This window comes from Rhincodon typus, chromosome 16 (assembly GCF_021869965.1).
Source record: "Rhincodon typus isolate 14 chromosome 16, sRhiTyp1.1, whole genome shotgun sequence".
In the NCBI taxonomy this organism is placed as follows: Eukaryota; Metazoa; Chordata; class Chondrichthyes; order Orectolobiformes; family Rhincodontidae; genus Rhincodon; species Rhincodon typus.
Window position 1 is genome coordinate 35,616,649 of NC_063347.1, and position 16,897 is coordinate 35,633,545.

The following is a 16,897-nucleotide window of genomic DNA, read 5'->3' on the forward strand; positions in this document are numbered from 1 at the left end:
CTTCTTCAGAAGAGTCTAGGCCCGAAACGTCAGCCTTCCTGCTCCTCTGATGCTGCTTGGCCTGCTGTGTTCATCCAGCTCTACACCTTGTTATCTCAGATTCTCCAGCATCTGCAGTTACTACTATCTCTTGCATACTAATGTTCAGTTTGAGTTCCACCTGGTTAATTTGTCTCCTGACCTCATTTCAACCTTTGTTGGAACATGAACAAAACAGTTGAATTTCAGAGGGGATGTGATAATAAGGCAGCATTTGACCAAGTGTAGCATCTGGGAGCGCTAACAAAAGTCAAATCAATTTGAATTCAGGAAGGAAATTCTCCACTGGTCGGAATCATACCCACAACAAGGCAACATGGTGGTGGTTGTGGAGGCCAATCACTTTAGCTCCAGGAATCGCTGCAGGATCTCCTCAGAGCAGAGTCCTTGACCCAACCATCTTTGGCTGTTTCATCAAAAATCTTCCTTACAGCATAAGTTTAGACATGGGGAAATTCACTGATGGTTACACAATGTTCGGTACCTTTTGTGACTCGTTGCAGACTAAAACTATTTGTGCCTTCATTCAACAAGGCTTGAATAACATTCCGTCCTGGGCTGATAAATGGTAAGAAATACTCATACCAGGCAAGAAATACTCACACCAAGCAAAAACCATCTCCAACAAGGGAGAATCCAAACATTTACCCCTGACATTCAAAAGCATTACCAGAATTGAATTCCAACCAAGTACACTGTTGAAGTCACTACTGACTAAAACTTAAGCTAGAAAAGCCATCTAAACCTTGTTGGTAAAACAGCAATTAAGTGACTTACTCACCTCCTGTGTTCTCAAAGCCTCTTCCCCATCTACCAGGAACCAGCCAGAAATTTGATGAAAAACTCTACACATGCCTTTATGAGTGCAGCTCCAACAATGCTCAAGAAGACCTTCTAGAACAAAGCTGGTAGTTTGAGCATCACCCTGATCCATTACCTTAAATATTTTCTACCTCCGCTACTGATAGAGGCAGCGGTGTATATCAGATACAAAATGGACCACAGCAACTCACCAAGCTTTCTTCAACAGCACTTTCCAAACCTGCAAAGTCTACCACCGAGTAGTTCAAAACCACAAATGCATGGGAATGCCACCACCTGAAAGCTCCCCTGAAACTCATACATGATTAAAACTTGGAACTATATCACCATTCCTTCAATGTTGCTGGGTCAAAATCCTGGAACTCTGTTCCTAACTGAATGACATTAAGTGGACAATAGTGGTTCAAGAAGGCAACTCACACCAAACATTTGGAAATGGGCAACAAATGCTAGCCTTTCCAGTGGTGCTGGGACCTCATGTAAATTTTCTTATAAACTGCAATATATTTATTCTACAAGTACAAATTTAATATTCTATGAATACTGCAAGTTCACTGCATACATCTATGTAAATGAGTTTTAAATGTATCTTTCTGTTCAGTAGTTCGAGGGGACACTTTAAACACATGTAAATGATAAGCAAATCTAAAGATGTTAAAATAAACTAAGTCAATATCATCTAGTAAATGTGCGGACATTTTCTTTTGCATCATTAAATAAACACATGTAATTTTCCGAACATACTTTCGCTTCAAATTTTGCTGATTATATTAAGCAATGAAAATAAGTGGATTCCACATAAATATTGAACTGATGTTAGTGTTATAACATATCTTTATTCTTAAAAAACCGAAGCCCCCTAATTTGGAAAAAAAAAGTCTTTGATCAGATGCATTGAATCACTACTTTTCCATTGCACACAGTCAGATTTCCCTGTGACACATGCATTGCATCCAAGCTCAAAAATCAATAAACGTACCTGCAGAATATAATGAATTTGGCCTAATTAGAAATATCTACATTTGAAAAGGAAATAAGCCATTCTAGAGAGAGACCACAAGTTAAAAAAAATTACTGTATAATGTATTTCATAAAGCCATTTAAACAGGGTCAACTTTATCTGGGGTACAAACAATTCCAGATAACATCAAAACTAACTGGTGCACAAAGGCAAGGAAAATAAAAAAGTACTTGATCTAACAGTTAAATGTAAAACAGCAGGAGTTCATTACACATACCTCTGCATTAACAGGCACTAACAGATAAAGTCAAGAAACAAGCGACCCAATTGGCTGAGTAGCTGGCTGTAAAGTGTGATAACAAAGTGAATTCCTAAATACTGATATCTAAGAATGTTAATAATGAAGGTTTCCATTGCCCTCATGACTTTATATTTCAAACCTTTATCCTACAGTAAGCATGCTTAAGCACGTCTCTGCAAACTAATGTTCCCCTTTATAAAATTCAGTGTAGTTTGATAGAATTGAAAACATTACAAGTTAGAAACCTAAGTAAACAATTTGACTAAAATAGCGCTTCTCAACATCCTTTGTGCAGAGCCCTCATGCTTTGTAAATTCCATGTCTGAATCCTTCCAATCAGGTTTCACCCTGTCGCCATTCCAAATTGGCTCCAATAGGATAGAACTTCTGAAGTTGATATGATGGTGACAAAGGCAAACAACGCATCCCTCTCCTTCTCAAACCATCTGCAGCCTTAGACAAGTTTGATCATACATCCCCCTTCATTGCTCCTTCACTGTTATGCAGCTGGTATCATTCTTATCTTAGTGTAGTTGAAGAATCACTTGCGATGTCTTTTCAATCCCAAGCCATTACCTCCACTGTTTCCGAAGCATTTATGTATGCTGCCCCTTCGATGACCATTATCCAGTATCATATCAGTTTTACATGTACATTGACACCACACAGTTCTATATCACCACCAACCATTTCAACTTATCCACTGAGATTAAATTGTCAGACTGCAGACAAGCAATCTGACACCCAGCACTGGATGAGCTAGCATTTTCTACAATTGAATGCTGGGAAAAATGAAGCCATTGCTCCTGTTCCATGTCACAAACTCCATTCCATAGACAATGACACAGCCATTGTCTCTATCCCTCTCCCTTGTAACTATTTGAGGCTGACCAGGCTGTTCACAGTCTTGGTGTTCTACTTCACCCGAAGATGAGTTTTTGATGATATACCAAAGTTTCACTTTGTGAACTATTACCAATTCTGTGATTTTACATGACTCAACCGCTGTTTCATCTCATGTGCTGCAGAAATCCTCATCTATGTTGGTGCTACCTTTAAACTTGGCTATTCCAATGTATTGCCATCTCACATTCTATCTTCAATCAACACTGGTTTTAGCCTAACGTTTACTTACATAAAGTTTAATTCATCCTTTTTTTTATAATCAAAGGCTGTATTCTTATTTAGTTAATACATAATTTTATTTTATGCCAGATTAGTAAAAGCTTTATTAACCAAAAAAAAATGAGCATCAAAAAGACTCTACAATGCCATTTTCAAACAGTTTTCATAGATGCTAAATCAAATTTATTGATATTTATAATGTCTGTTCTCCCACAAATCTTTCAAGATTGTAAAAATGTCATGGTATTTCTTGCTCTTCAACTACTCTTGGCATGAAGCAACCCCACATCCACATACTTCAAATTAAACTTCTGCTCAAAATATTTAAATTAAGAAGTAGGTGTGCATCAACCACAAGATTCCAGTTCTTCACTGATTTCTCCAAGCAGATGTATATCGAGCACAACAGCAATAATAACTAAATACCATGGTAATAAATATTGTTTTACTTTTATGTTCATATTTTCAGTGTTTTATTCTGCTCAAAATACATGTAATGCACCGAACTCTATCATGTAAACATGTAAAAATGTTTCTGGAGAACAGGAAATATTTAGGAAGTATGTAAAATATTTTATCCACTCCATTGAGTGAAAGGCTTAGTTAAAAAACAATATAGAATGCAGAAGTAAACCATCTGGTCCTGGTTTGTGCCACATGTTTATACTGTATACGTCTGTCATGTTAATTAATTCTGCCCACGTTACCACTATATCCCTCTATTTCCTTCTTCATAATGTAGACATCAAGTCTTCCCATAAGCACTCAATGCCATCGTTTCAAGCACTTCACATAATAACACCTTCCGAATTATCACTGCAACATATTTAGAAATTCCTGCTAAGTTTTTCATTTGATCAGTTACCAATTACCACCTATCAGAAATAGTTTCTCCATATCAGGCCTCCTGTTAGCATCTTTGTATACAGACTCAAGTCCCAGCTTGCTCAAACCTTTCTGACATATGCACGTTTTCAATTCCGCTAACACCCTTGTAAAATTCTTCTGCATGTCTTCAATATTTCAATATTTTGTTTTTAATATCAAAACTGCACATGGTATTCCAAGAGTGGTTTAACTGAGGTTCTGCAGAAATCTAACATTAACTTCCTGCTTTTGTATTCTATTCACCTATAAAGCAACCCCAGTATTTCAACTCCAGTACTTTGCTAGTGCACTTTGTAATCTTGTCAAATCATGCTGCTGCTTCTACTGATTTCTGTATTGAACTTCACTTAACTGGAAGAAACCCACTGCAATACTACTCCTATACCACTGTCATCCAGGTAACGTTGAGTATTGATTATGTTGTTGCCAGCCCTCCATGTGCCGAACTGATATGTCAAGTCTCAGGCAGGAATTCAAATCCATTCCAGACAGATGGAAAGAAAGTTTCATCTCTTTGCCAGCTGTAACAATCTTAAATGAAAATATTTGCAATTCTCCACTATTCTGACAGTTTCATTCAAGAGATTGTACTTTCAACAACAAGGACCTTTGTTGAGAGTCAGAACAGGGCATACCAGCTTAAATTGAACTTTATATCATGTGATGTAATTTATCTTGAATTATTTCATGTTGGCACTGTGCCCCAAAAGTGGAAAAATGATCATTCATCAATACTAACCTCTTTTCCCAAGTCAGACAAAAATGAAGATCCAACATATACAGACATGAAAATGTTATTAGCTTACAATGAAATCTCTGATATCTGCCATTACAGGAGAACTACTGCTACGAACAATGAAAATTAACAGATAACCAAGAATATCCAAATTTTCATTATTATCACTAACAATACCCAAGGCATAGGAATCAAGAGAAGTATAATACAAATGATATAAAATTAGGTTGACTTATGACAGATTGGAAGAGCTAAGTAGTGGCAGACTGAGTAATGGAGTAACTCTGAGATTGTAAAATACATGAAAATAAATAGTTGGAGCACTAATTTAGGACCCACTGTGAGCAATACAATGTGCTAATAACAAGCATGAGCAGACAACGTTATTACATGCATTGAAATAAAATATTTTACATTCCTTCAAAGCAAACTTACCAAGATAATTATCATCTTCTGGTTTCCCTGAATAGCTGTGCTGACGCACATCAATATTTGTAGCACCAATTGGTATTCGTACAACTACATTATATCCTGGGAAATATCAAACAGGTATTCTAAATGCACACTCAGAATGCAGTGTAAAGAACTAAAATGCATTATAACATTCATTTTTAAAGCACTGACGATAATACAGAAAACGTATTACAACTGAATCAGTATCATTGGGATTACTTAAATGGTTGATATTGATTTCAATACATTAAAAAAATATTGTTTCAAGCCACCAGATAATAGCAGTTAGCCCAATTTGCACATATATTGCATGAGTGAGAAATGCCCTTGCATGAAGCAATACAAATAAAGACACAATTTGTTCTCTTTGATCTAAATTGAAACAAAATAACAGTAGTCTTTTTTGAAGAAATGGTCTGATGGTTGTAATTTAAAATTGCTAATATCTCACATTTGTGGATCAGTATACGGATTAGAAGCCACAGCAGTGCATAGCATCTCAAAAACAATAACATTCTATTGTTGCTATTGGGTTAAGAAGGACACAACCTATCCTTTGCAAAGCAAAATAACAGTGGTGAATTATACTGCAATAAACACTGTCAGAATACCATTAATGCATATTTGTGTTATGATCCGAATGATACAAAAGCTGACACTGTGTTTGGATATGGTAAGTTTATCTGCAAGTTCCATGGTAATTAACACTTTTTAAAAAGTTATTGCTGTGGTGAAGTAAAAGGACAACTAACAGTCTAAAGTTTTATTTTAAAACTATAGCATGCTAAAATAATTCGTATTTTAGAAATTCAAAGTATGTGGCAGTGCACTAGCAGAGTATAATTCTCAATATTGGAGGCCCAGGATTAATTTCACATGTGAAATCTTGATTAATTTCACTGGAAAGCACAAAATTATATGCAGTATTCTAAAAGTGGCCTCACCAATGTTCTGTACAATTGCAACATGACGTCCAAACTCCAACGCTCAATGTTCTGACCAATGAATGCAAGGATGCCAAACACCTTCACCATCCTGTCTACATGCTTTTAAGGAATTATGCACCTGCACCCCTAAATCTCTATTCAGCAACACTCCCCAGGGTCCTATCATTAATTGTATAAGTTCTGTCCTGGTTTGCCTTGCCAAACTGCAACACCTTGCATTTATCTAAATTAAAACTCTATGTGCCCCTCCACGGCTCATTGGCCCATCTGATCAAGGTTCCATTGTCCTCTGAGATAACCTTCTTCGATGTCCACTATGCCAACAATTTTGGTGTCAACTGCAAACGTACCATTCATGCCTCCTATATTCACATCCAAATCATTTATATAAATGAAGAAAAGCAGTGGACCCAGCATCGATCCTGTGGTACACTGCTAGTGACAGGACTCGATTCCAAAGAGCAACCCTCTACCACAAGTTCTGTCTCCTGCCTTCAAGCCAATTTTGTATCCAATTGGCTAGCTCTCCCTGGATCCCATGTGATCTAACCTTATTAATCAGTCTACCATGCGGAATCTTGTCAAACGCTTTGCTGATATCAGTATAGACAACATCTACTGCTCAGCCTTCATCAATCTTCGTCACCTTTTCAAGAAACTCAATCAAATTAATGAGACATGATTTCCCACACACTAAGCCATGTTGACTGTCTCTAATCAGTCCTTGCATTTCCAAATGCATGTGAATCTTATCCCTCAGAATTCCTTCCTACAACTTACCCACCACTAATGGGCCACTAGTCCATAGTTCACAGGAATTTCTTTACAGCCTTTCTTAAATAATGGCACAACATTAGCAAACCTTCAGTCTTCTGGCACCTCACCTATGGCTATCGGTGATACAAGGGGCCCAAAAATCTCTTCCCCTGCTTCTCACAAAGTTCTGGGAAACACTTGATCAGGTTGTTGAGTAGCATATTTACTGACAGCTACAGCATCCACTTATTGATTACTTTTATAATTCAAGACATATTAAAATTCATAAATTATTGCCATCTCGTGTTTTTTTTGTTATAATCCTAAGAGCAATTGATAAAGGCAAATCTTAATGGCCAAACTGTTGTTTATTTTTTGGTAGGTAACTCTTGGTACATTTTAACCACAGCCACCAATATTTCATGTTCTATTGTTTCTTACAGAAGTAAAACAACTATGACTTCTTTCAAACAAATAGCAGTAAAGCTCAATCAGCTTTCTTCATATGCATTCAAATACATTTATTAAATAAATATAACTTCTATGGGAATAAAAAAGATTCTGCTCGAGTTTTTTTAAAATTAATCTGACTTAAACTTAATGCCCTTAGCAACAATACACATCTTATAACAATGAGGTGAATACAAAGCTTACCATAGTGAACACTATTAAAGGTGCCTGCTAAAGTTTTACATGAAGAATTATCACCACCACAAACACCACATTTATCTCTACGTGCTTTTGAATTTAACACATGGTCACATCCAGCTTGCTGAGGGGGAAAAAAAAACATTAAGTTTAATTAGTTTTGTACTGGCTACAAATGTAAATTTGAAAAATTTGCACAAAATCCTTCAAGTCAGTACATACCCGGCAAAGTCCTTGTACACAAACATCGTTGGTTTCTGGCCCACAAAGTGTGCCATCAATAACTCTGTCCCTGAGCTGATAGTAGACTGTAGTTCCAGCTACTCTGCAGAATAACTTGCAACGGTCTTTCATCAAAACTGAAACAAAAGAGATTTTTCATTTAATGTATAAATCATCTTTCGTTGCTTAAAATGTAAAATATGTCTTTCCCTATATTAATGGAAATACTCACTTCCACTGTATTTAGGAACCCAACGCACATTTGGAGGTAAGCCATTGATATTGAAGTGTCTTCCGTCAAACTGTGCGCACTGTTCTCCTCTGAAGTCTCTCTCTTGCTTTGGACAATGTTCGGTGTTGCATGATCGAAATTTCATTCTTCGACCAACGCAGTATTTTCCTCCATTTCTTGGCCTGCAGTCAAAAATACTAATCTTTCCTTTTCCACAATGCAATACATAAGTTAAAACATGAAACTTCTGTACAGTGAAAGACTACCATTCAAAAAGACTACTGCATATCATGAATACAAATTTTGAAATACTGACAGATGAAGGGAATGCATTTGCCGTTCAAAATTTGATTAAGTACTTTAAATATTGAAGTAATTTGCTTACTCTGGTTTGTTGCATTCTCGAACCGCATTTTTAATGCCACCTCCGCAGCTTCTAGAGCAGGACCCAAATGGACTCCAAGGTCCCCAACTCCCATCTACCACAGAGGTTTCAATAGGATCCTTTGCAATGCAAACACCATGTTTGCAATGCTGTAAAGACAAGCATTGGAGAGACATTAAATTTTGTCTTTGGAAAGCAGCAAAATCATAAAATCTATTTCAGAGAAATAACCTCAATAAGTTTAATCTGAAACATTAAATTTGTAAAATAAGATTATATTTATCTCTGAGTCAATATAGCTCAACTTCACTGCACACAATGATTTGCTTTGTCCCTTAGAAAAGCTGATTGAGTAATGTATTTGATAGGAAAAAGCAACCATTCAACATTTTAAGGTTGGCTGGTAAACACAAAATGAATCAGTCTGCTGATCCTTATCACTTCCCCACTATTTCTCAAAGGGAAAGAAGTGTGTGATGACAGAAAACAAAATGATAAGTTATTTGCTTCCGTCATAAAAAAGATTTAATATTCTGTTTCAAATTGCAAGGTGTTACAAAGAGTCCAAATTCACTCCAATAATTAATACATAAGTAGAGACTTAAAAACTTAATTGCATATTCAATCATTTAAAAATAAATTCAGGACAATGGAATAATGGATTTACACTTTTAACTTAAATGCATTTTCTCAATAAAATATCAATGGTGAAAAATGGATTGTTGCCCTTGAACAATAAATATATATAAATATGGATCAATTTATAGGAGGCGTTGTCCCTGTTTTTTTTTCCAGCCTGCACACTTCTATCTGGAGCATTAGGCTGAGGCTGAAGGAGCTGAGGTCCAGGAAGGAATAAACTCATCTATTATTAGGATGAGAAACACACTTCCAGCAATTTTGTCATTAAGGCTGGGAGCTGAATGATCAAATCAAGAAAATGTCAGGAATTCATACTAATGATGCAGAAATAACCATCTGAGGTCTTCAACACCTTTTTTTTTCAAAATCAATTCTACATCGATACTGTCTCATCGATACGGAATAGAATTGGACATCTAAGATTGCCAGGTAATAAGAGCTGGCCAGAACACCTAAAAGATCAAAAAACTTATATTTTTGCAATTTGAAGCTGTGCTGTAAAAAGTTTAGTTTCCCTCTGAACACCATTACTCCATAAATGGATTGGGAAAGGGAGGCTCTGATGTGAGCTGCTGCAAAGGTAATGGAATGTCAGTAAGTTGACCTACTTCTTTACTCACTGGTGACTAATTTTACTTTCACATATGAATGGTACAGTAGGAGGTCTAAACTCTCAAAGTATATAGCAACAAAAGGTCGGATGAAACATTCTGCTGGATGGTCCTTGGGAACATTCCACTCTTGACATGTCACGGTGCTCAGTAAAATTACATTTGCCAGATTGTGCAGTTTGATCACCCCTTGATCACCAAATAAAATTTCGGATATTCTAGCATCCACCTGGCAGATTTCTGTGAAGAAGTGCAAAGTTTCTATAAGGACAACTACTGTACTGCAACATAGGAATGGCAATAGCAAGTGACAGAAGCAGTCAGATGCTACCCACCTCGTACTGGAGACTTTTTTTTAAATGCCTATCATTTCTAAATCCTCTGTCCCTTCAGCCTGGCCAAAAGCTGAAAATTTGTTACAATTTTGGAGGGGAAGGGCGAGTGGGTGGGTGAGTGATAGCAGAGTGGTAATACCACTGGACTAGTAATCCAGAAACCCAGACTAAGGTTCTCGGATCATGGGTTTGAACCTCACCATCACAATCGGAGAAATTTGAATTCAATAATAATCTGGAATGGAGAGCTGGCCTAATACTGATATTTGTAAGTGTCAATGTTTGTAAAATCCATCTGGTTCATCAATGCTCCATAGGGAAGGAAATCTGCTGTCCTTACCTGGTCTGGCCTACATGTGACTCCAGACCTACAGCAATGTGGTTGACTCTTAACTGCCCTCTTTGTGATTACTAAATTACCAGCAGTGCCTACATCCCATGAAAGAAAATGATCTTTGAGCTTTCATAAAGAAAGACTTCCAGAATTGTTCTTGAGATCTCTTGTTCTACATGACATTCTTCTTTAATTATTTTCATCCTTTTAAAAACTTAACTTGCACGCAGACAGTTTTTCTGCAGTCAGTAATGTCCTTCCTAGACTCGGCCTAATTTTGATTAATAAGCTTTAACAATTAACCTGGTGAAATGATTTAATTCTATGAACATATCCTGAAGGTACAACACAATAAAATTCTTTTGTAAAAATTGAGGAACCCAATAAAGGATGAAGCCCAGAGTGTGAGAAATTTAAGTGAATCTTAACATTATTATCTGTAGGATAGCACATTTGTTCAAAGTTGAGCAGCCTACCATTCCATTATCCAGCAAATAGTATGGATAATGTTTGCAAAGCACTTACTCTTTAGTGAACATAGAGCCCAATTATTTGCAATTCAAGGCAATGGGAAGGAGGGAGATTACATATTCTATTGGACCAGTTTATCCTTTCAGTTTGAAGACTGATTTGAAACTGATCTAAATTGTTTGGATGAAAGTTTCTCAGTACTGCCTTCAAGTGGAACAAGAGGAATTTTCTAAACTACCCCTCTGACAACCACCGATAAATGGCTGAATCTTATCTGATTTTTCACATCATACAGGAAATTACATGGCTCTAGGTGAGTAGGGCTGGTCTGTATTGTTGTGCCTGGGGAATCACATTTGTATGGTAATGCTAGATGGGCCAGCTTCCCTTTTCTTTGTCTGACAGTTCCGTGCTTGCATGAGTTCAGGAAATATCCTAAATTAATTCCTCTTGGACTCATAGTCACAAAGCACAAACTGACCAAAATGTTAACCAACTCATGAAAGATTCTGGCCAATGCAAGAAATTAAAATGTCACTTTGCTACACTAGAGGGTGCTCTTCTCTCATGGGAGTTACAACATTATTAAAACAACACAGAATGTGGTTTGGTCTCTAACAAGCGATGGCCTGGGAGTGCTCAGTGCTGCTGTGGTTCAAAGGGTAAATACTCAATTTCCGACTATAAGTACTTCTCATGGTTACACCCACCAAATACTCTTAGGTAAAAACAATAAAGACAGAAGCTAGTATAACTGAGCGTGGTCCGATCAAAACATAGTTAACAACTTGCCCCTTGATGATGTGCAGCAGGCAGTGTCCGACCATGCTCACTCAACCAGCCCATTTTTGCTGAACTCAGAACATTTCCAATCATTACACATGGTTCTGTGATTGGACAACATTTATTGAAAATCCTGATTGCGCTAAGAATTACATAGAAACCAATTTAAAATTCAGTTGGGTTTTTAATGTGATTCATTTGCACATGCTAGGATATGAGAAATGTGGCAGAAATGCTGACCAAATGGCCTACCTAACCTATTCACCATTCAATGACATTATGGCTGATCTTGGGCTTCGTATCTATTTTCCATCCTGCTCCCCATATCCCTCAATTTGCTGAGACACCATATGTCTCTTTGCTCTAGCCTTAAATGCATTCAGCAATGGAACACCTGCAAACATGTGTAGTAGAGAACTCCAAAGATTTGAAAAACCCTTTGAGTAAAGTGTTTTCTTCTCATCTCAGTCCAAAGTGATCAGCCTCTTATCCTGAGACTGTACCCTGCAGCATTTCAGATTTCACATCTAACAGAAACAATCTCTGATGATTTATTTCTCAAGCCCCTTAAGAAACTTGTATGTATCAATGAGATCAACTCTCCTCCTCCAGAACAACTTAGAAGACCTTCATTGTACTGCTTCCAATAGAGGAATAGGTTGTTTTGTAAATATGAAAATAAAACTTCACATACTACTCCAGATGTGGTTTCACCAAAACTCTGTATAATTGTAAAAATATATCCTTATTCCTACACTCCAATCCCATTGCAATTAAGGCCAATATTCCATTTGTCGATTTAATTGTTTGCTGTACCTCCATAGTAACTTTTAGTGCTCAGAATTCCCCAATTTACCTTCCTTTTTAGACCCAGGTTGACAGAAAGCATGAACCATGTTTCTGTATTTAACAATAATGACTATTTATTGTTAATACATAGATTCTAGCTACAGATAAATAATTATGAAACTATTGACATATAACTTTACTTAAATTCTTAAAACCTCTATAAAGCTCCCGTACACAAACAATCAGGCAGACACAAAAAAGCGTGGGTGTTATGACAGAGGCAAAAGACTGGAAGGGCGACACAGTGGTTCAGTGGTTAGCACTGCTGCCTCACAGCACCAGGGACCTGGGTTCAATTCCACCCTTGGATGACTATCTATATGGAGTTTGCATGTTCTCCCCGTGTCTGTGTGGGTTTCCTCTGGGTGCTCTGGTTTCCTCCCACAGTCCAAAGATGTGCAAGCTAGGTGGATTGGCCATGCTAAATTGCCCTTAGAGATCAGGGATGTGTAGGTTAGGTGAGTTATAGGGGGACAGGAACAAAAACAAAGTTGCTGGAAAAGCTCAGCAGGGCTGGCAGCATCTGTGAAGGAGAAAACAGAGTTAACATTTCAGGTCCAGTGACCCTTCCTCAGGACAGGTCTGGGTGGGATGCTCTGCAGGTCAGTGTGGACTTGTTGGGTTGAACGGCCTGTTTCCATATTGTAGGAATTCTGTTCTATTCTATAGTACTTGTAGCCTTCTTTTGGGGTGACACGGTAGCTCAGTGGTTTGCACTGATGCCTCACAGCACCAGGGACCCAGGTTCGATTCCACCCTCGGGCGACTGTCTGTGTGGAGTTTGCACATTCTCCCCGTGTCCGAGTGGGTTTCCTCCCGCAGTCCAAACATGTGCAGGCTAGGTGGATAGGCCATGCTAAATTGCCCATAGTGTTCAGGGATGTGTAGATTAGGGGGATGGGTCTGGGTGGGATGCTTTGAGTGTCAGTGTGGACTTGTTGGGCCAAAGGGCCTGTTTCCACACTATAGGGATTCTATGATAGTTCAATTGTCCCTGTCCACAAGGTTTATTGACATGATTCTTTTGTCTTGTCAGGCCTTGCTGCTTCGGGGTTGGAAAGTAGAGTTGAAGCCCAAGACCTTCCTTCGCCAGGTCCTTTCACTTGCTTTCAAGAGGCACAGAGTAACTGGTTCACACTTATAAAGTCTCTGACTTATTGGTTAAACGCCACAGCTTACAGCAACTGATGAAGTGCAGCTCAAGGTTGTTTTTACCGCAGCTTCTTTCAAGGGTCCAACTGCTTCTCTCTCAAACATTCACACCCACAAGCCATTTAACTATCTCGGAGCAAATCACTTTTGTTGTTGGCAAGCAGAAGGCTTCTGGCATCAACACCTGGTGACCTCTGTATGAACCAATCAGCTACTCATTACCATCAGATTCTCCCTTCGTATAGACCCCTTGGTCCAGCTTCTCTATAGTAACATGCCCTAACTAACTGAATAACCAACAGTGTAGATAGCACTTAACAATGATTGTCAGAAAACTTGCCTTTGAAAAATGTAATAATTTTTTTTCACAATCCTTGGTTTTAAAATATTTTTTCACCACTTAGTTCCACAATCAAAAATACAAAAAAAAAACTTCTACAATGATTAGGTAAGGAGGGTTAAATTAGCATCCCTCTTTTTAACCTCCTCAGCTGGTTGCAACAATTATTATTAATCCTTAAAGCAAAGAGCTCTTTAAAGCTTCAATTAAAATGTCATTCACTAAGTGTCATTAAAAAGACAATACTAGGTTTTCTTGAATGAAAGAATGGGACATTTTATTACCTACTTACCTTGAAAAATGTAATCAAACATAATATCACAATGCACAAATATACACAGGTATAAAGCTTAAGAAGGGGAGATAGAAAGAAAGAGCAAGAAAGTTTGTGTTTGTGTGTATGTAAGAGAGACAGACAGTAACAGAGAGACAAACAGTGACAGTGACAGAGAGAGAGAGAGAGACACTTACAAAACTTGTTGTGACATGTCCACTTTATGCTCTCTGCTCTGTTCAAAAGTTGTTTGCCTGAAATACAGTTCACTTCTGCATTCCCATGTCTGGTGCCTTTATTTTTTCAAACTGGATAATCTGCAAGCAACTTTCATCAGAATATGTAAAACTTCCTGAAAGGTGTAAGTCAAAAATAGGAAATGAGGGTTTCCTCACGTCTGACTGAATTTCACTGTCTTTTGATAAAATGTTAATTTTAGCTCAGATTAGTTTCATGAGCTTGACTGACCTGGTCAGGTGACCACTGCAGCCACCTTAAGTCATTGTTTTCTCCTTCTCCTAAAATCATTTTAGTGCATGAAAGGTCTTGGGTAGTAAAATCAAATGATGTAAGTTGAAAATACTTAGTTCATATTTTATTGTGACAGGGCCTTACTGTAGAAGTCACAATGTCAAGTTTCTGGAGTTATTACACATACAAAGTTTATAAGATTGTTATAATTGGGATTTTTCTGATTTGAAGAGTAAAATAGAAGAATGAAGGATGCCATGTCACCTGTTCTGAATTCTGCCCATCAAGAAACCTGAGTAGTTTATTTGTTAGAGATTGAAGAAAACCCAGATTGTTTTACTGGGAAGATGTTGTAATAACAAGATGTAGGTAATAACAAGAGCATTTGTGATGGCTGTGGATAAACTGTTAGTCTCCAAGACTCATAATGAGCTGCTGAGAATATTAGGTTATGTTTTAAAATGCTTTTTTAATTCTGAGATAACAAAGAAGTAAGAGTTTAGAAGATAGCTAACTATCATTTCTACCTAGATACAACACCCATGTTATTCGTTTTGCCAGGAGGGTGGGCTTCTGGAGGGAAAAATCAATAGCAAATTGTTGTGACATGTGGCAGCAGTTTTCTTTACATATCACTGAACCTTACAGAAATAGGCCAGTCTGCAAGGATGAGTGAGACAGAGAGACACAGGTAGCCTGTCCCAGAGCTGAAATATAGAAAATGTTGCCTTTATTATTCATCACACAGAAGTGAAAACTCACATTCAGATTGAATAGACCAAAAAACGTCAAGATTTAAACAGAAATAAAATATTTGCCTGCTTTTGCATAGAGGTATGAATTTTCAGCGCAGCTATCGCGTTGAAAGTTAGTTCGAGGAATAGATGTAACTAGCTGAGAAGTAAAAAGAATGCAGGCCACCGAGAGAGGAGAATAGAGTTAGACTGGTTCTAGGAGAACAAACGGGCTATTTTAGAGACTGAGTAAACTATTACTGTGGTGGAGAATTTTAAGTTTTAAATTTAAATGGTGAAAACTTTTCTGTAGTTTAAAGAAATGGTTGCCAACTGCATACTGTTTAAACAGTATTGCTTTCAATTTACTTGTTACACTTCAAGTATTAAAACTTGAAATTTGTTGTGATCCTTCTAGTCAATCACTGAAACTCAAAAATTTTTTTACAAATTGTCAGTTTACTGGAATTGTAACAGAGTTTTATTTATCTGGTCACTGTTTCAATTCAAGAATTTCATTTACCTCCCTGTAATACAGTCCTGTGTAAAGTTAATGCAGATATTCTGATCATCACTAACTTGATTGGTGATATCAACTTTGAGAGGACCTGGATGATTCTTGAAATTTTTATTCTCAGTGCTTCCCTAAAATGACAAACTGATTTCAATCTCTTGTTGTTATTTATGTTTCGCACACTCACAAAGAACTACATTGCTCTGTGCCAAACATTCCTATGGTTTAATATGAAAAGTCAGATGTGACAATTTGGCCTTAAAGTAGTGAATTGAAAGCAATTAGTGTACCAGATCTGAGAAGCTCAGCAGTAATCCTGCATACCAGTTGACATGGTTGTGTGATTCCCAAAGGGTGCACTCTTTTACAAATTTTGACTGGATGAAAGTTTTTGCATGTTGTACTTAGTTTTAATTATACTGTAAATCAATATCAGTAAGTTACTATTTTCCTTAAACACCACAGAAATTAAGATAATCAGAAAATAAAAAGATTATAATTTTGTGCATTAAATTTCAATAGATATTACCCTTGTTTTACAATCACATACAGGAAAGATTACCAGCCTACAATGCTTAGAATTAATAATCATAAAGTTATCTAGTAATTTGGAAGATTTTGCAATAATTCTTTGAAGGCCATCTGCTGATTTTGCATCATAGATGTAATGCTTTCTTGCAGGGGATAAGGGGTAAATTCTCCATATACTTTCATATTTTACAACAGTGGCAATGTTAAGTCACATAACTAATTTCCCTTAAATTTGATGTGGCTCTGAATTCCATGAGATTGTTGATATTGAAAGAATTGTCTTCCATCACCAGCATTGAAGCTTACAATCAGAAAGATGGCAAAGTTGAGCAAGTTTCATT

The 16,897-nt window shown here is 37.2% G+C and overlaps 1 protein-coding gene across 3 annotated transcripts in view; it reads right to left on the reverse strand.

Annotated features, from left to right (window-relative positions):
* adamts9 (ADAM metallopeptidase with thrombospondin type 1 motif, 9) overlaps positions 1 to 16,897 on the reverse strand; it is a 189,246-nt gene that overhangs the window by 110,994 nt on the left and 61,355 nt on the right. For all 3 annotated transcript variants that reach the window (XM_048606233.1, XM_048606234.1, XM_048606232.1), the window contains exons 12-16: positions 8,516 to 8,664; positions 8,131 to 8,312; positions 7,899 to 8,035; positions 7,683 to 7,800; positions 5,308 to 5,403 (exon numbers count right to left, since the gene is read on the reverse strand). In XM_048606233.1, the coding sequence (XP_048462190.1) occupies positions 5,308 to 5,403; positions 7,683 to 7,800; positions 7,899 to 8,035; positions 8,131 to 8,312; positions 8,516 to 8,664 (682 nt within the window). The remainder of the gene's footprint in view (positions 1 to 5,307; positions 5,404 to 7,682; positions 7,801 to 7,898; positions 8,036 to 8,130; positions 8,313 to 8,515; positions 8,665 to 16,897) is intronic.